The 19,890-nt window shown below is 53.7% G+C and overlaps 2 protein-coding genes across 3 annotated transcripts in view; both read left to right on the forward strand.

The window, feature by feature from the left end:
* The window catches only part of SLC27A1 (solute carrier family 27 member 1), a 31,258-nt gene extending 28,714 nt beyond the window's left edge, over positions 1-2,544 (forward strand). For both annotated transcript variants that reach the window (XM_047095297.1, XM_047095298.1), the window contains one exon: positions 1,212-2,544. In XM_047095297.1, the coding sequence (XP_046951253.1) occupies positions 1,212-1,369 (158 nt within the window). In that variant the 3' untranslated portion in view covers positions 1,370-2,544. The remainder of the gene's footprint in view (positions 1-1,211) is intronic.
* Positions 2,545-9,496: 6,952 nt separating this feature from the next.
* Positions 9,497-17,122, forward strand: PGLS (6-phosphogluconolactonase). The gene is made up of 5 exons (XM_047096024.1): positions 9,497-9,799; positions 13,448-13,555; positions 13,980-14,081; positions 14,596-14,736; positions 16,759-17,122. The coding sequence occupies exons 1-5, from the start codon at positions 9,512-9,514 to the stop codon at positions 16,894-16,896; spliced, it is 777 nt and encodes a 258-aa protein (XP_046951980.1). The 5' UTR covers positions 9,497-9,511; the 3' UTR covers positions 16,897-17,122.
* Positions 17,123-19,890: the final 2,768 nt, after the last annotated feature.

The raw sequence follows: 19,890 nt of genomic DNA on the forward strand, positions 1-19,890 counted from the left end.
TCAGAAGTCTTCTATTTGGGGAGTCGAACCGTTAACCTTGTTTATGGGGCTTTTGTTGAAAAGAAGCCCTTAATTTTGATACAAACTTACCCCCCCTTTTTTTAATGTTATGGTTTATGCTTTTGAAGTTTTATTTAGAACAAGACACCTCAACTCTAAAGCATAGAGGTATCCATCGTCCATTTTTTCCTACTAGCCCGAACCCTTAGCTTTATCTTTTTTTTTTTTAATGTTTATTTACTTTAAAAAAAAACATTTATTTTAGCGTTTGTTCATTTTTGAGAGACAGAGGCAGAGCATGAGCAGGGAAGGGGCAGAGAGAGGGAGACAGACACAGAATCCGAAACAGGCTCCAGGCTCCGAGCCATCAGCACAGAGCCCGACGCGGGGCTGGAACTCACGAACTGTGAGATCATGACTTGAGCCGAAGTCAGATGCTCAACTGACTGAGCCACCCAGGCGCCCCAATGTTTATTTACTTTTGAGAGAGAGAGAGAGAGAGACAGAGAGAGCAAGGAAGGGGCACAAGGAGAGCGGGACAGAGGATCTAAAGAGCACTCTGTGCTGACAGTAGAGAGGCCGATATAGGGCTTGAACCCATGAACCTCAAGAGCATGAGCTGAGCCAAAGTCAGATGCTTAACCAACTGAGCCACCCAGGTGCTCCTAGGCTTATCTTTCATGAAACCTTCCTTTACTTGTTCATTGTAGGGAGTGCAAACTTTTCCTTAAAGGACCGGATAGTAAATATTTTTAGTTTTGGGGCCATGCAGTCTCTGTCCCATACACCTCTGGCTCTGTGGTATAAAAGCTGTCCTAGACAATGTGTAAATGGGTAGGCATAGCTTCATGCCAATGAAACTATTTACAAAACAGGTGATGGGCCATATTTGGCCCTCGGCTACAGGCTGCTGCCCCCTGACCTACCGTGTGACAGACTCAGCCCTGCTTTGGTCTCGGGGCTGTCTGTGTGACCAGGCAGGGAGTACACAGAGTATGCGGCTGTGATGGGGGTAGTCAGGGAGGCCTCCCTGGAGGAGGAGGCATGAAGTCAGGCTCTGAAGGGCAAAGGAGAATCAGGCAGACAAAATGAGGAAGACTGTTTCCAGCCGAGGGGATGGCCTGTGCAGAAGCCTGGAGGTGTAGGAGAGGATGGTGAGTTGGGGGTCCCTGGAACCCCCTTGCTGAGTATCCCCATCCTCACCCCTACAGGCACCTTCAAGATCCAGAAGACTCGGCTGCAGCATGAGGGCTTTGACCCACGCCAGACCTCGGACCGGCTCTTCTTCCTGGACCTGAAGCAGGGCCACTACCTGCCCCTCGACCAGAGTGTCTATACTCGCATCTGCTCGGGTGCCTTTGCCCTCTGACGCTCCTCCTCCGCCCACTGGAGACTCCCAGCCCGGCCCTGCCAGGGAGGCTGGGGGGCTGGCCCAGCCATGCCAGGTGGGGCCACCCTGGTGTTCAGCAGCACCCAGGAAGAGCCCACGGCTCTGCTACCCTCTCTCTCCTCTCTCCTCCTCGGGGCTGTCTCCTGCCTGAGTTCCCGTGCCTGTGGCTCTGTGCGTCTCTCTCCTCCCTGCTTCTCAGCCTCCCCGCTGTCCCGTATGCCCACACCTCTTCCCTCTTTCTTTTCCCCTGCTCTCTCCTGAGATCTGCGGGCATGCAGGGCCCAGCTGTCCTCCCTGCTGGGTCATGGACCCAGAGCGGAGCTTCTCAGCCTCCCGAGTCTCAGCTGTGCCTTAAGGAGCGACAGTCCGCGCCTCCCCAGGCTGCTGGGCCCCAGGGCGTCACAGGCCAGTCTGAGCTCCAGACAGACCCTCTATCACCCTTCCCGAGCAGAGGATCCACGTGGTTTGCCCCGCCCACCTGGGGGTCAGGGGGGGTCATTGTCAAGGGACCTCCAGGCCAGCTAGAAATCTCTCCCAGGCTGGGCCAGTTGCCTTTTGCACTTAACCGTCTTTGGTGGGCCTCCCTCCTGTCCCCCGTCTGCCCTTCCTGATGCCCGGAAGCTTCCACAATTGACTGTGACCCCTTAGACATTGCCCCTGCCCAGATGTCTCCTTTTAGGTGCCTCCACGGAGCTCTTGCTAGAGGAGCCTTGAAGACTGCGCTGGGTGGCTGTTCGGCTCACCATCCAGACACTCACCCTGGCAGAGGACTCTAGGGGGTCCCCATCTGACGCCGCTGCTGGTGGGACCCACAGGAGTGGCAGCGGTGGTGTAGGGGGAGGTCTCCCGCCTGGGGGTGGTGTCTGAGATGGACTTCGGGGCCTTGGAAGTTCCAGCCCGTTGAATATCCCCAGTGGCTTTGTTGGTGACAGTTCAGACCTCGTGTTGGTGGTCGGCCTCATTGGTGGCTCATCTCGGACTCATCCCGGACTCCTGGCCACTCAGACTGTCCGTCCCGCCCCCCAATTCTGCAGTAGCATACAGCCCCTCAAACACTGGGGCCAGTGCTGTTGCGCATGGGCCTTTCCAAGCACCAAGGTTTTGTTTCCTAGTTGAATTGAAGAAATAAACCTGCAGAGTGTCCAGTGCCTGAATCCCAGTTATTTACTGTCTGTCCCCATGTGGCACAGAACGCTTTCGGAGTTTCAGAAGGCAGGACTTTCGCTGGGGAGCTCATGTTCACTAGGCAAGAGCCAGACACACGGCTTTTTCTTGCTGTCCCCTGTTGCCTGTAAGCCCATCGGCACGGCCTCTGGGGCCTCGGGTTAGTGTTCTCACTGCCTCCCTGCAGCCTCTGGGGCCTCACGAAGCCCTGCGCCGGCCCCGGTCCCAGAGGAGGTGCCTGTAGGTTCTGGCGGGTGCCCGGCGTGGCCGTAGCTCTGAGTGAGAGCTGCAGAGGTGGCTGTTGGAGCTGGCATTCTAATCCAGGACATCCAGCGCCAGGGTCTATCCACGTAGCCCCAACTTCCGCTGTTCCTCCAGTATTCTAACATCTGTCTCAGCTCGTCTCCGCTTCAGGGGACAGAGGAGGAAAGGTTTGTGGTGACTGGGCATTTGCTGGGTGGGTGCACTGAGCGGCGGCCCTGGGGACGGATCAGGCCCTGGTTGGCTCAAGAATGAACGAACCATCGATGGGTGGGGCTGTCCTTGGATGCCCACAGCCGGCCAGGAGAAGAAGGCGGGGGAAGGATCCTGCCTCTGGGGGTGCAGCGCCCCTGGTGTGCTGACCAAACAACTGCATCCCGTATAACGTGCCGCGAGACCTCAACCGCCGTGGTCCCCATTGTACAGGTGAGGAAACTGAGGTACAAGCAGGGGAATGGAGTCAATGCCAGCAGCTCCCGGTGCGAAAGCGGACCAGCAGGACCTTTCTTGGTCCAAAGCTTGTGAGTCCCAGAAGGGTAAGACGCTCCCTCCGAGCTGACAAGAAAATAATCCTGCGTCAGGCTCTGTGTCTGTCTTTTTAATTAATAATAAACTTTATTTATTGGGGCAACGTCAGGTTTATTAAAAAAAAAAAGTGGAAAGTACAGAGTTCCTATATACTCTTGTCACCCCGCCCCCTGTCTCTCTTACCATTAACATCTTGTATCACCACCCTGCATTTGTTAGGGTTGATGGGCCTTGTGTCCGTGCATTCTTCTCTCAAGCCTACGGTTTATGTTAGCGTTCACTCCGTGTTGTGCATTCTGTGGGTTTCAAAAATGCGTGCACCCGTTGTGATAGTATCCTAGTTTCTCTGCCCTAGACGTCCCCGGTGCTCCGTCCCTCCGCCCCTCCTATCCCAACCCCTGGCGACCGCCGATCTTTTCCCCGTCTCCATAGTCTTGCTTTTTTCCAGGTCACGCGCTTGGAATCACGCAATGTATATAGCCTTTCCAGACCAGCTTCTTCCACTTAGCCGGATGAAGCTCCACTCAGGCACCCTCCACGACGTTTCATGGCTTGAGAGCTTTGTACTGTTTATGCCGGATGAGACGAGTCGGTCTGGGACGCCCTCTCCCCACCCCCGCCCTGCCCCAGGAACCGGGGTTAAGTCTGGGAGGAAGAGCTGGGATCAGGAGGCGATCTGTGGCCTCAAGCCTCCCCTTCACGGAGGGGCCCCGGCAGGATGTGTACGGAGGGGATGTCCGTCCCTGTGACGTGGGAAGAGACTCGTCCTGGTCCGGCATCGGCACGTGGGGTCGAGCAGTGGTGTGTGAGGGACAAGGAGGGAGAAGCCGTGCCAGAGAGGCCGTGTGAAGGAGGGGGAGTTGAGGACACGAGAGGCTTCCAAGGAGAGGTAGCTGTGGGCTGGGACCTTGCCTCCTACCCTCTGAGGGTCTCCCTCGCTTTGGGAAAGAGTCCAGGCTCCCTGGCCGGAGCTTGCCATCCTATAGGCTCTTTTCTTTCCACCGCGAGTCGTCATTCCCAGCTTGCGTCTCCCTTCGGTGCCTTTGCACCTGCTGTCTCTTGTGCCTGAACCATTGTTCGTCCGCTGCATGCCTGGCCAACTCCTACTGTTTTGTTTTGTTTAAATGTTTGTGTATCTTGAGAGAGAGCGCTTGTGTGAGAGCAGGGGAGGGGCAGAGACAGAGGGAGAGAATCCCAAGCGGGCTCCATGGTGTCACGGCAGAGCCCAATGCAGGGCTCAGTCCCACGAACTGTGAGATGACGACCTGAGCCGCAATTAAGATTTGGACCCTTAACCCACTCAGCCACCCAGGCGCCCCTACTGACTTGTTGTCAGTTGAGGTGTCATCCACATACCTTAAAATCCATCTTTTTAAATTGCCCAATTTAGTGGTGTTGAGTGTTTACGAAGTTGTGCAGCCGTCACCTCTCTCTGGTTCCAGAACACTTTGATTCCCCTAAAAGGAAACTTCATACCCATTAGAAGTCTCTCTCCCCAGCCCCTGGCAGCCACTAATTGGCTTTCTGTCTCTATGGATTTGTCTGTTCTGGACGTTTCATGTAAGTGAAATCATACAACATGTGGTCTTTGATGTCTGGCTCCTTTCGCTTGGCGTCATGTTTTTAAGATTCATCCAGGTTCATTCCTTTTTATGGACAAATAATATTTCGTTGTATGGATGGGCCACATGTTGACCATCGACCAGTTGATGGACATTGAGTTATTTACCCTGTTTAGCTATTGTGATAGTGCTGCCGTCAACATTTGTGTACAAGTCTTTGTGTGAACATATGTTTTTAATTGGGGTGGGGGTATAAACCAAAGTGTGGAAATACTAGGTCATATGGCAACTGTTTCATATTTTGAGGGACTGCCAGACTGTTTTTCAAAGTGACTGCACCATTTTATGGTCCCGCCAGCAGCTGTGTGTAAGAGCTCCAATTTCCCATGTCCTTGCCAGCACTTTCTTTGGGAAATATGTCTATTTCAGACAAAACACGGGCAACAAATGGACCTGCGTGTTCTCTCCAACCTGCTTCCGTGTTTCAGTTAGCTTAAGCTCCACCAGGCATCTAATTCAGTAAGCTCGAAACTCGGGACTCAATCCTGATTCCTCTTTTTCCTCATACTCCTTGGCCCATCCATTAGAAAGGATCAGGTTAAAAATTAAAAAAAAAAAGAAGACGACACACTTGGAAAGCTTTCATACTGAACACCATGATGAAGCGACGCTGAAAAACATCTATCCTGAAGTCAGATCTATATTGCAAACTTAACAGTGGGGCTATTTGAGGCTAACCTATCCAAAGAAGCATTTGCTTCCTTGAATTTTAAGTAGATCTTTTAAAAAGCAATATAATGGGGCGCCTGGGTGGCTCAGCCGGTTGGGCATCCAACTTCAGCTCAGGTCATGATCTCACGGTCTGTGAGTTTGAGCTCAGGTCATGATCTCACAGTCTGTGAGTTCGAGCCCTGCGTCAGGCTCTGTACTGAGAGCTCAGAGCCTGGAGCCTGTTTCGGATTCTGTGTCTCCCTCTCTCTCTGACCTTCCCCCGTTCATGCTCTGTCTCTCTCTGTCTCAAAAATAAATAAACATTTAAAAAAAATAAAAAATGCGATATGAGGGAAGGAAGGAAGGAAGGAGAAGGAAGGAAGGAGAAGGAAGGAAGGAAGGAGAAGGAAGGAAGGAAGGAAGGAAGGAGAAGGAAGGAAGGAAGGAAGGAAGGAGAAGGAAGGAAGGAAGGAGAAGGAAGGAAGGAGAAGGAAGGAAGGAAGGAGAAGGAAGGAAGGAAGGAGAAGGAAGGAAGGAAGGAAGGAAGGAGAAGGAAGGAAGGAGAAGGAAGGAAGGAAGGGGAAGGAAGGAAGGAAGGAAGGAAGGAAGGAAGGAAGGAAGGAAGGAAGGAGAAGGAAGGAAGGAAGGAGAAGGAAGGAAGGAAGGAGAAGGAAGGAAGGAAGGGGAAGGAAGGAAGGAAGGAAGGAAGGAAGGAAGGAAGGAAGGAGAAGGAAGGAAGGAAGGAGAAGGAAGGAAGGAAGGAGAAGGAAGGAAGGAAGGAGAAGGAAGGAAGGAGAAGGAAGGAAGGAAGGAGAAGGAAGGAAGGAAGGAAGGAAGGAAGGAAGGAGAAGGAAGGAAGGAAGGGGAAGGAAGGAAGGAAGGAAGGAAGGAAGGAAGGAAGGAAGGAGGGAAGGAAGGAAGGAAGGAAGGAAGGAAGGAAGGAAGGAAGGAAGGAAGGATGGATCAGGAGCCTTGCCTCCAAGACAGACCCTAAACCCACCAAACCCAGCCAGCACTAGATTTCTCTAACCCACTAAACGTGGCTCCTGGCTGGCCTCCCTACTCCCACCCCTTCCCTCCACAATCCCTTTATGTCGTAGCCAAAGTGATCTTTTAAAAACATACCCCAGGCCTCTCCCCTACTCAAGCCCTTCAGAGGATCTGCTAAGGGGTGTGGCCCTTCCCTTCCTGGTCTCATCTCCAGTCTGGCCTGGGTGGTCAGTCTCCAGTCACACATGCCTGCCTTCTGCTCTCTCAAAATAAAGAAATACACTTTTTAGAAAGATTTATGACTTTGTTTTCTTCTAAGGGTTTTTCGTTTCAGCCCTTAACATTTAGGCCTTTGATCCATTTTTTTTTTAATTTTTTCTTTTCTTAACGTTTATTTATTATTGAGAGACACGGAGAGAGATAGAGCATGAGCATGGGAGGAGCAGAGAAAGGAGGAGACACAGAATCTGAACTAGGCTCCAGGCTCTGAGCTGTCAGCACAGAGCCTCATGCGGGGCTCGAACTCACAAACCGCCAGATCATGACCCGAGCCGAAGTCGGACACTTAACTGACTGAGCCACCCAGGCGCCCCCTGATCCATTTTTTTAAAGTGATCTCTACACCCAACGTGGGGCTCAAACCTACAACCCCGAGATCAAGAGTTGCATGCTCTATTGACTGAGCCAGCCAAGCGCTCCGATCCATTTTAATTTGTATATCGTGTGAGGTGGGGGATCTTTGTTTTCCAGTGCAGATTAACAAATTACCGCAAACTTACTGGCTTAAAATGATAACACCAATTTATCATCTTCTAGTTCTGAAGGTCAGAAGTCAGAAATGGAGCTCACTTGACTAAAATCAAGGCATTGGCCTGTGGCTGCCTTCCCTCTAGCGGTTGAAAGAACCCACTTGCGTGCCTTTCCTAGCTTTTAGATGCCACCCACATTTCTTGGTTCATTGCCCCTTCTTCCATCTTCTAGGCCAGCAACAGTGGGTTGAGTCTTTCTCATGCTGTCATTCCTCTGGTTCTCCCTCATCCGCTCCCTTCTTCCATTTACAAGGACCCTGGTGATTACATGGGGCCCATCCAGGCTATCTATTTTAAGGACAGCTGATCTGCAACTTAATTCCATCTGCAACCACTATTTCCCCTTGCCAAGTAACCTAACGTTATTCACGGTTTCTGGGGATCATGGTGTAGACACCTTTGCCAGGAGCGGTGGGGTGGGGGTGGGGGCGTCCTACCGTTCTGCCATTATAGGATCTAACTTCATTCTTTTGCATGTGACTATCCAGGTGTGCCATTTGTTGAAAAGACCATTCTTTGCCCATTGAATGATCCCTGACACCCTTGTTTTGTAAAGATCCACTGACCATGGATGTATGGGTTTATATCTGCATTGCCAGGTTCTAATACATTGATAGCGCTCTCCTTATGCCAATACCACAAGGTCTGGATCATTGTAGCTCTGCAAGCAAGTTTGGAATCAGGGTATGTGAGTCCTCCAACTTTGCTTTTCTTTCCACATTATTGTGGCTACTTGGGGCCTCCTACGATTCCATTCGCGTTTTAGGATCAGCTTATCAATTTCTACCCAAAAGAAGAGGTATGAAGTTTGATAGCAACTGCGTTGAATCTGTAGACCAATTTGGGGAGTACTGACATCGTAACACTATTAAATCTTCCAATCCATGAACAGAAGATGTCTTCCCATTTACTTAGATCACCTTTAAATCATTTTTTTGCGAAGTATTGTAGTTTTCAGTGCACAAGTTTTGCGATTCTTTCATTAAGTGCATTACTAAGTATCTTACTCTTTTTGGTGCTTTTGTAAATAGACTGTTTTCTTGTTACTGATTTTATTATTTTTTAATTTTTTTTCAACGTTTATTTATTTTTGGGACAGAGAGAGACAGAGCATGAACGGGGGAGGGGCAGAGAGAGAGAGGGAGACACAGAATCGGAAACAGGCTCCAGGCTCTGAGCCATCAGCCCAGAGCCTGACGCGGGGCTCGAACTCCCGGACCGCGAGATCGTGACCTGGCTGAAGTCGGACGCTTAACCGACTGCGCCACCCAGGCGCCCCAACTTGTTACTGATTTTAAAGACGCACTACCCATGCAAGTCTCATGGCACTTATCACAGGCTCCTGAATTCTCTGACCCGGATAAGTGGCCCAGCTGGCCAGGCCCACCAGGTCTCCTGCTTCCAGTCTTCCCTGCCCATGCTATTCCCTGGAATACCCTTTCTCATCAGCCAAGACCCATTTGCCCCATTTTAGGAGGTCCTCCAGCCAAGAGCCAGGGTAGAGGCCTCTCAGGGTCCTCAGGCACACAAATCGCCAGGGAGCATCTTCAGAAGCAATTCAACAAGAATGTTTCCAGCCCCAATTCTGCAACAAGCATAGTTCAGGGGGCTTTCGGGACACGAGTGAATAAAACGCACCCTGCCCTCATGTTGTTTGTACTTTAATGAAAGAGGAAGACAACAACGAGCAACGAGATCAGTATGTTAGAAGGTTCAGGAACTTCCAAGTCCACCAAAACGCGCCCTCCTCCAGGAAATCTCCCATCTCCTCCTTCCATTCCACCCCCACACCACCCTCTTGGGGACCCCAGATGTGGGGTCCTCTCTCCGACCCCGCCCTGACACCGCGAGGCTGAGATCAACCGCACCGGTTCCGCCTGCCCCGGCCCAGCAAAGAGCTCAGGCACAGCGTGCAAAGAATCAACGAGCCCCTTCGGATCGACCGCCGGGACGAGCCGCGACTTCACTCGCGGGAGTGCGCATGTGCCGTAGGCGGCCGCCCGGAGGTACTGACAGCAGTGCGGCCGGGCCAGCCTTCGCGCAGGCGCGCTGGCGGCTGCCCGGGGCGCTTCCGCCTCCCCGCCGCCGCCGTCGCCATGGCCGCGCCGGCCCCGGGCCTCATCTCGGTCTTCTCGAGTCCGCAGGAGCTGGGCGCGTCGCTAGCGCAACTGGTGGCGCAGCGGGCGGCGTGCTGCCTGGCGGGGGCCCGCGCCCGCTTCGCGCTCGGCCTGTCGGGCGGCAGCCTCGTCTCGATGCTGGCCCGTGAGCTGCCCGCCGCCGCCGCCCCCGCCGGCCCCGCCAGCCTCGCGCGCTGGACCGTAGGCTTCTGCGACGAGCGCCTCGTGCCCTTCGAGCACGCCGAGAGCACGTACGGTCTCTATCGGGTGAGAACTACGGGGGCCGCCGGGGGTCATGCCGCCGAGAGGACCGCGCCCACCGCCTGAACCTGACTACGGGGGCCGCCGGGGGTCATTTCAAGAAGGCCGCGCCCACCTCCTGAACCCAGCTGTGGGGGTCACGGAGGGTCACACTATCCCCTCTGCCACTGTCTGGGAGGGGTCTGCTGCGTGCCCTGAACTCCCACCTCCACTGCCACCCGAGTGGGCCCGTGGGGGCCTTGAGGTCCTATAATGCTTTATCCTGTGGCCGGGCAAAGGCGTGGAGGTAAAACAGAGTGGCTCATGCCAGGGACCTAGAGAAATTCAGGCGCCACACAGCCTGGCAACTTGCAAGGGCAGAGGTAGGGAAGGGCCAGGCAGGAGGTATCTGGTGTGGAGCTTGGGCTTCGGTTTTCTCATCTCCAGCCTGGATGTGTTCTTGATGTACCTCGAGCTACCTCGAGCTTTTGGTGCTGATCACCTCCAGGGGTGGCTATGCTTGGCTTGTGGCCTCAGAGCCTATAGAATCCGGGAAACCGAGGCTTGGAGGGGGTCGTGGCCTGCCCTGGGGTTCCCCAGCTGCATCTGAGCTCTCTCCTCCTGCCCTAGACGTGGAAAACGCGCCCAGGGAGGTGTGGAAGGGGCGGGCGTGCCCAGAAGCTTCTGGTCCCTCAGGTCCTGGGTGTGTTTCCCCCTCTTTAGGTAGAAGTTGGAGCTGATGATTTTCTGTTGTCGTTGTTTTGTCACAAGAAGGAAGGCTTACTGATTACCAAACATTTTAGCCACATCAGCTCACGAAATTGCACGATAACCTATGAGGTGGGGGCTGTTAGTTCCTCCATTTCATAGGTGGAGAAACTGGAACGAGAAGAGGAGGAGTGCTTATGTGCCAGACTAGTAGGGAAGCCAGAGTTTGAAGGGACGCCCCGGATAGCACTTGGGACACGTCTCAGGGGCGGGGGCCTCCCTGTGGGTCTTTTTCAAGAGTTTAATTAAAAAGTGGACTCATGTTTCTTCATTTTAGTTTGCATAAATTTGAAGAACTTTACTTTTTTTTTTTTTTAAGTTTATTTATTTTGAGAAGGGGGAGGAGGGGCAGAAAGAGAGGGGGAGAGGGAGAGTCCCCCGCGGGGCTGGATCTCACGAACCTTGAGATCGTGACCTGAGCCGAAACCAAGAGCAGGACGCTCAACCAACTGAGCCACCCAGGCGCCCCAGAACTTTTACTTTTTTTAAATTAGGAAAACTGTGTTTGCTCTAGTAACAAAATTCTAACGAAACGGTAAACAAAAGTGTTGCGGGGATGTTCCTTGTATGTCTCTGTATCCAACGCTGGGGACACGATGGGACGCTGGGCCATTCTCTCATGGGGCTCCTAGTGGGGCATCGGGCACTGACAGGGCAGGAAATGAGGGGAAGCCCCGCAGAGTATTCTCGTAGTGCAGTGTGGACAAAAGATAATTGTGTGAGATGATAGAAAGAGCCCAGGGATGACCTTTCAGCCAGGATGGTGGGGGCTGGGGGAGCTTTGAGGGGTGATGTTTGAACTGAGGCCTGGAGGTATGAGGACCTGGCCATGGGCAGAGCTGGGGCGGAGGTTATGGCCAAGGCCTATGCTTTGCCGCGGGAGCAAACGTGGGGCCAGGATTTACTCCTTCTGGGGGAGTCACGTGAGTTCCCTGGGGCTGCTGTTAACAAAGGACCACAAATCGGGTGGCTTAAAGCAAGGATTTATTTTCTCTGTCCCGGAGAAACCTGAAATCCAGATGTTGGCGAGGCCACGCTCCCTCCGGACGCGCAAGGGGAGGATCCTTCCTCGCTTCTTCCGTCCTCTGGGGGCTCCGGGTGTTCCCTGGCCTCCAGTCTCTCACCAGTCATTGGATGTAGGGCCCACACCAATCTACTATGAAGTCAGCTAATCACATCTGCAAAGACCTGCTTCCAGATAAGGTCACATTCTGAGGTTCTGGGTGGGCATGAATTTGGGGGGGGGGCACTGGTCAACCCAGTATAGGGATGCAGAGGCGCTTCTGTCCTCAAGGACGGATCTCGCGTACCCCGGGGCTCTGTCGGTGTGAATGTTCTGCGCACCCTGCGTGCTCCGTGGGTCTTCTGCTGCTGAGGCCAGGGCTTTGTCTCCGCTGGAAGGATTTGCAGGGGCTGCCTTCGGGGGGAATGGTGCCTCGGTGCCTGCAGAATGTCAAGAGAGAAACAGTCTGATCGACCAGCAGTTCTGCTTCCGGGAACCTGTCTGCCTGACCCTCCACCCCTGAGCTCCCTGGAAGGAGCCCAGCAGGAGGGGGAGGGAATGGCTGTGAGCCCGTAGGGGAAGGGCAGCTAAGGAGACGATCGTGGGACAGAAATAGGTCCCTGATATTCCCCACTGGCTTCCTTAGTATAATCCCCGAGCGTGTGTATAGATGGGGACCTTGGACAAAGCAGAGCGGTCTTTCCGAGAACAGATCTGACCGTGTCCCTTCTTAGCTGACACACCCTCCTTGGCTCCCCATTACCCTCAGTATATTGCTCTTACTCTTCAGGACTGTGTGTCTGGCCTGTTTTCTCTAAAATTATTATTTTTTGGGGGCGCCTGGGTGGTGCAGTCGGTTAAGCGTCTGACTTCAGCCAGGTCACGATCTCGCGGTCCGTGAGTTCGAGCCCCGCGTCGGGCTCTGGGCTGATGGCTCAGAGCCTGGAGCCTGTTTCCGATTCTGTGTCTCCCTCTCTCTCTGCCCCTCCCCCGTTCATGCTCTGTCTCTCTCTGTCCCAAAAAAAATAAATAAACGTTGAAAAAAAAATTTAAAATTATTATTTTTTTAATTTTCTAAATGTTTATTTATTTTTGAGAGAGAGACACACACAAGTATGAGTGGAGGAGGGACAGAGAGAGGGAGATGCAGAATCCGAAGCAGGCTCCAGGCTCCGAGCTGTCAGCACAGAGCCCGACGTGGGGCTCGAACCCACGAACCGTGAGATCATGGCCTGAGCCGAAGTCAGACGCTTCATCGACTGAGCCACCCAGGCGCCCCTGGCCTGTTTATGTCCCTGTCACTTTCCCCCTCTAATACTATATTTTTGCTGCTTCCTGCTTTTCCTTTGTGACTCAGCTTGGCGCTGCGTCCATGGGCTAGATCCTGTGTGAAGGGAGGCACCAAGGTGGGGTCGCCAGGGTCCATCCCAGAGCAGATCAAAGGCCCTGAGGTTCACCTGGGGAGACGAGGGAAAGGGCCAGAGCCCTCCACCTGGCAGGAGGCCCGACTCCGGCCGCTTCCACAAAAATTAAATCCATTTTGCAGAGGCCAGGGTGCGTGCTATCACGGGGCGGGGGGGGGGGCAAGGTCAGCTGGGTGTCATGGAGGGCAGAGAGGGGCTGGGTTTTATCCTGAGGTCCAAGGGACCCTGGGGACTTGGAAACAGGGCTGTGATGTGGCCACACAGGTGCAGGCTGGGGCCAGGAGGCCCCCAATCATGCGGGCCTTGAAAGACTCCTGGCGGAAACGCCCCCGGGATCCCGACTCACCCAGGAGGTGGGTGTATGACAGTCCTGTCCTGGAGGCATCTTCACCTGGAGAATCCAGGTGGTCACGCGTGCAAACCTTGTGCCTCTGGGAACCATGTGTGGCTGTTGGTGACTTTGTCCCTCCTCTGCTGCAGACGCACTTGCTCTCCAGGCTGCCCATTCCCGACAGCCAGGTGATCACCATTAACCCCCAGCTTCCTGTGGAGGAGGCGGCCGAGGACTATGCCAAGAAGCTGAGACAGGTGAGTCCCACGGTGTGGCCCCGGGGAGGCCTGGTCCATGCGGCGGTGACGGAGCAGGCCTGTGGGTGGCACTGTATGATTATCACCAGCAAAAACTAGCGCCCGCCCCGGGGGTGGTTGCAAATACGGCCCCACCCTGGACAGATGCCTTTCAGGACCACCCCCGCTCCCCCTTCCCGGGAGTCCACAGCCCCACCGTTGGGTCCCTGAAGGTAGCCCAGCCTCTGACACTCTGGGAGCAGGTCTGGGACAGTTGTGTCCCCAGGCTTTTGGCCAGTCACACGGGTGAAATGTGGAGCCTCACAGAGGCCCTTTCATGCAGGTGAGGCTGCGTGTTGCTCCCTGTGTTACAGCCACTGTCTCTTTGTGTCCTTTGAGCCCCACCCCGCCCCCAACCTCTCAGGACTGTGTTTTCCCCGCCCAGGCCTTCCAAGGGGACGCCATTCCGGTTTTTGACCTGCTGATTCTCGGAGTGGGTCCTGACGGCCACACCTGCTCACTCTTCCCGGACCACCCCCTCCTCCAGGTGAGCACACCCACATGGGCCTCTGCCGACTAGAACTTCCGGAGGGAGGACCACTTTTGGGGGACCGGGAGGTGCCCACAGCAGGGTTTGAGTCAGCCTCTGCCAACTAGCAAACCTTAGCCAACTCTGGAGCCTTGGTTTACCCATCTTAAAATGGGGATTTATTTATTTATTTATTTATTTTTAATTTTTTTTTTTCAATGTTTATTTATTTTTGGGACAGAGAGAGACAGAGCATGAACGGGGGAGGGGCAGAGAGAGAGGGAGACACAGAATCTGAAACAGGCTCCAGGCTCTGAGCCATCAGCCCAGAGCCTGACGCGGGGCTCGAACTCACGGACCGCGAGATCGTGACCTGGCTGAAGTCGGACGCTTAACCGACTGCGCCACCCAGGCGCCCCCACAAGATTAATGGTGGGGGTGGGGTGATGGAATGATGGACAGATCATGCCTGGTGTATGTGGGTGCTCGAGAAGCTGAAGTGACATTCCACCCCGGGGCCTCCCTCCCCCAGGAGCGGGAGAAGATCGTGGCCCCTATCAGCGACTCCCCAAAGCCACCACCAGAGCGTGTGACCCTCACGCTTCCTGTGCTAAATGCAGCCCGAACGGTCATTTTCGTGGCAACAGGAGAAGGCAAGGCAGCTGTTCTGAAGGTAATGGCTGAGGGCCCCATTCCCAGGAAGGTCATGGCATGTGGGCCCAGGGATGGAATATGGCCCCAGACATTATTGTGCTAGAAGCACCAGGCCCCAAGGGACTTGAGTAATTCTCGGTTTGAAGGGGAGATGGCCACTATAATTACAGGCTACTTAGGAATAAATAATTATGAAATGAAGTGAAATTGATGAGATGAGGCCAAAGCTGCACTCAGAGGTAAATTTGTAGCTTTAAGGTGTGGTTTCAAAAACTAGTAAATAAGGGCATGACTCTTGATCTTGGCGTTGTAAGTTCAAGCCCCACATTGGGTGTAGAGATCTCTTAAAAATACAATTTTTAAAAACATTATTAAATAAAAAAACAGTTAAACAAATTGAGTGCTTTACTCTAGACTCAGGAAAAAGAACAATAACAAAAATCCAAGAAAAGTCAGTGGAAGGAATAAGTGACATTGAAGTCAGAAATTAATGAATTGGTTAATATTCTTTTTTTATATGTTTATTTATTTTTGAGAGAGCATAAGCAGGGGAGAGGCAGAGAGAGGAGGACAGAGGATCTGAAGTGGGCTCTGCGTTGACATCAGTGAGCCTGATGTGAGGGTTGATTCACGATCCATGAGATCATGACCTGAGTCGAAGGCAGACACTCAATCAACTAAGCCATCCAGGCACCCCTGGATTGGTTAATATTCTTAAAAGCTTAACGGTAATAGATCCCAAAGTTAGACCCCTGGCAAAACTAATCAGGGAGGGAAATTATGCAGTAGGAATAACTAAACAAGGAGGAATAAGAAAAAAAAGTTTACTTAATATTTTAGGAACATATAAAACAAGATATTAGAAGTAAACTAAAAAGGGGCGCCTGGGTGGCTCAGTCGGTTAAGCGACCGACTTTGGCTCAGGTCATGATCTCGCGGTTCGTGAGTTCGAGCCCTGCGTCGAGCTCTGTGCTGACAGCTCAGAGCCTGGAGCCTGCTTCGGATTCTATGTTTCCCACTCTCTCTGTCCCTCCTCCCTCCCTCCCTCTCTCTCTCTCTCTCTCTCTCAAAACTAAATAAAACATTGAAAAAAATTTTTAAATGTTTATTTTCGAGAGAGAATGTGTGCGTGCACACACACACACACACGCAGGGGAGGAACAGAGAGAGAGGGGACAGGATCTGAAGCGGGCTCTGCACAGACAGCAGAGAGCCTGATCTGGGGCTTGAACTTGTAAACTGAGATCATGACCTGAGCTGAAGTCAGACACTCAACCCACTGAGCCACCCAGGTACCCCAGAAATATATATTTTTTTAAATTAATAAATAATAATTATTCCTCCCAAACTGTTAAGCCCAGATGTCCTCACAGGAGTGGCTTGGGTTGGGATTAAGGGTTCAGACTGTAAAAAATCCAACAGGCCAGCATCCCTGCCTGTGATGTCCAGCATGGCCTTGGGCAGCCACTTAAGCCCTCAGGCCTCAACTTTCCCATCTGCAAGGTGGGTCGGGAGGGCCCTTCCGTGTTGTCCTCCTGAAGATCAGTGCAGCGGTTTTAGCTCAGAGTAGGCTCACGTAAGACTGCCCAAGCCTCAGGCTTTCCCTGACTGTAACATGGGGGTGGAAAATGAGGCGACCTCACAGGGCGATGGTCAGAGGAAATGACAGAGGGCATGGGGGCAGGCCTGGCCATCAGAAAGCAGTATTTGTAATTCCCACTGATCGTGAGGTCACATCAGGGGATCAGCACAGCACAGCCCACGGGACCACATCCTGCCGCTTGTGACAGCGGGGCTGAGTAGTTGTGACAGAGACAGGGTACGACCTGCAGAGCCGAAAGAGTGACTCTGATCTGTGCCGGAAAGGTGTGCCAACCCCGGTATTACACAGTCCCCTGCTGATCGTTTAAAGCCAGGACAGCCGGAAGGGTGACATCACATTCTGAGAGTAGGAGAGTCTTGTCCGTGGGGGGTCCTGGGAGCTCCGAGGGGTGCTGGGGGTGCGGGTCGGGGGCCTCACGATCCTGCCTTTTTTATGCAGCGCATTTTGGAGGCCAAGGAGGAGAACCCCCTCCCCGCCGCCCTGGTCCAGCCCCACACGGGGAAACTTTGCTGGTTCCTGGACGAGGCCGCGGCGCGACTCCTGACTGTGCCCTTCGAGAAGCATTCCACTTTGTAGCTGGCCCCGAGGGACACCGCAGCTGGGACCACAGACGGCCCCCGTGGGCCGGGACCTTCCTGGGCTGGGCCCCGCTGCCCCCGCCGCCGCTCCAGGCTTCGTTTTCGAAAAGCCGCGTGGTGCCTCCAGAAGCCCCTGGGGTCCAGCCACCGGCCCGGCCCGGGGGCCCTCAGCCCACCGGCCGTGGCTCTGGGTGACCAGATATTAAAGGGCGCGTGTGCTTGAAGGCTGCACTGTCTCGTGGTCCTTGGTGGGCAGCGGGATCAGGGATGCCCAGGCTGTGCGTGTGACCTAAAGCCTTCGTCCCAGAGGGTTGAGGGCAGGGATGGGCACCCTGGGCTGCCGGAGCAAAGTGCCACAGAATGTGTGGTCCCCAGAGCAGGAGGTCAGAAGTCTGAAATCGGGATGTCAGTAGGGTTGGATCCTTCTGGAGGTTCTGAGGGAGAATCTGTCCCATGCCTTTCTTCTGGGTTTTGGTGGCTGCTGGCACTCCTTGGCCATCCTTGGCTTCTAGACACATCACTCCATGTCTGCCTCTGTTGTCATGTGTCCTCCCTGTGTGTCTGTGTCCTCTCCTGTTCTCGTAGGGACACGGGTCATTGGCTATAGGACAACCCTAAGTCCAGGATGAATTCTCAAGATCCTTAGGAATTACACCTGCAAATAAGGTCACATTCTGAGGTTCGAGGGGTTAAGGGATGGACATATCCTGTGTGTGTGTGTGTTAAAAACCAAGTAACAGGGGCTCCTGGGTGGCTCAGTGGGTTAAGCATCTGACTTCAGCTCAGGTCAGGGTTTCACAGTTTGTGAGTTTGAGCCCCGTGTTGGGCTTTGTGCTGACAGCTCAGAGCCTGGAGCCTGCTTCGGATACGGTGTCCGTCTTCCTCCCTTCCTTCCTTCCTTCCTTCCTTCCTTCCTTCCTTCCTTCCTTCCTTCCTTTTTTGAGAGAGAGACAGACAGAGCACGAGCAGGGAAGGGGCAGAGAGAGGGGGAGACACAGAATCGGAAGCAGGCTCCAGGCTCTGAGCTGTCGGCACAGAACCCAACGCGGGGCTCGAACCCATAAACTGCCAGAGCCTGACCTGAGCTGAAGTCGACACTTAACCGACTGAGCCACCCAGGTGCCCCTCTGTGTCTCCCTCTCTCTGTCCCTCCCCTGCTTGTTCTCTCTCTCTCTCTCTCTCTCTCTCTCTCAAAAATAAACATTTAAAAATAAAACCACATAACAAAATTTACCATCTTAACCATTTTTTAATGTTATTATTTATTTATTTATTTATTTATTTATTTATTTATTTATTTTGAGAGCGAGAACGCACACATGAGCCAGGGAGGGGCGGAGAGGAAGAGAACCCCAGGCAGGGTCCTCGCTGTCAACACACACACACAGCGCGACTTGGGGCTCAATCGTGAGATCATGACCTGAGCCGCAAATCAAGGGTCGGACGCTTAACTGACTGAGCCACCCCGGCGCCCCTCATCCTAACCGTTTTTTTTTTTTTTTTTTCCAACGTTTATTTATTTTTGGGACAGAGAGAGACAGAGCATGAACGGGGGAGGGGCAGAGAGAGAGGGAGACACAGAATCGGAAACAGGCTCCAGGCTCTGAGCCGTCAGCACGGAGCCCGACGCGGGGCTCGAACTCCCGGACCGCGAGATCGTGACCTGGCTGAAGTCGGACGCTTAACCGACTGAGCCACCCAGGCGCCCCTGATCCTAACAGTTTTTAAGTGTCCCGTGCAGTGGCCTTAAGTACGTCCACACTGCGGTGCAGCTGTCCCCCGCCCTCCGTCCCCGGAACACTTGTAGATCGGAAACTCTACCCCTGTTAGACAGCTCCCCACGCTGCCCTTTCTCAGGCCCTGACACCCGCGCTTCTCCTTTCTGTCCCTATGACTCTGACTACTCTGGGTACCTCCTATGAGTGGAGTCCTACAAGATGTGTCCTTTTGCGGCTGGCTTATCTCAGCGTAACGTCCTCACGGTCCCTCCATGTTGCAGCCTGGGCCAGAATTGCCTTCCTTTTCAGGGCCCAGTCCTCTTCCACTGCGTGCGTGCGTCACGTTTTTTCCCGTTCGTCTGTCGAGAGACGTTTGGGTTGCTTCCACGCTCTGTTTCTTGTGATAGGGCTGCTGTGAACGTGGGTGTGCAAACGCCTCCTCAAGAACCTGCTTTCAGTTCTTCTTTGGGGGTATTCCTAGAAGTGTAATTATTGATTCACATGGTAGTTCCGTGTTTAAATTTCAAGGAGCCTCCGTAGGGTTTTCTGTAGCGGCTGTGCCCTTTTATATTCCTGCCAACAGGGCACAAGGGTTCTAGTTGCTTCGCATCCTCACGAACGCTTGTTTTGGCTTTTTGATAGTAGCCTGTGGACATATCCTTTTGGAGCACAGGGTTCAGCCCTTTGTACACTTGACCGGGCTCTCCCGGCACACGTGGGGCCGGCAGCAGCCGCTGTGTCCCCCTGGGCTGCGGACCTTCTCAGAGCCTTGAATGTGCCAAGACACCTCCGTCTGTGATGTGCCTGCGCCGTAGCATTTTCCCAGAGCGTGACCACGCGAGGGTCACCTGTCGGCTTTGTGGCGTTAGGGGCTGCAGTGGGGGAGGCTGGTGGGTGCACGGGTGCCTCTCAGCCGTGTTTGAGCTTTGCCACGTTTGGGGGCTGGGGGCGTCCCGCAGAGGCACCTGATCGGGGCCATGGGGATTGAAACCCCGAAGCCAAAACCACAGAAACTGAACTTTCCTCCAACATCTTGTCTGGGTCAGTCACTCAGATGTGAGAGTGAGGAAGTGGGCCGGGGCCGGAGCGGAAACATGAAGAAAAGCAGAGAAAGCAACCCAGCCGTGGGCTCGGGCAACAGCAGGTGGCCGTGACCCCAGTGCTGCAGGCAGAAGGCAGGATGGGGGTGCCAAGAAGCAAAGGGAAGTGATGAGATGGGCATGGGGACGCCATGTGGGGGGCCTCTTCCCTCTGCTCCTCTCCCTGTAGCCGCA

This window comes from Lynx rufus, unplaced genomic scaffold (assembly GCF_022079265.1).
Source record: "Lynx rufus isolate CCGP_SWC_20201006 ecotype Redwood Valley unplaced genomic scaffold, mLynRuf1.p SCAF_4, whole genome shotgun sequence".
Lineage (NCBI taxonomy): Eukaryota > Metazoa > Chordata > Mammalia > Carnivora > Felidae > Lynx > Lynx rufus.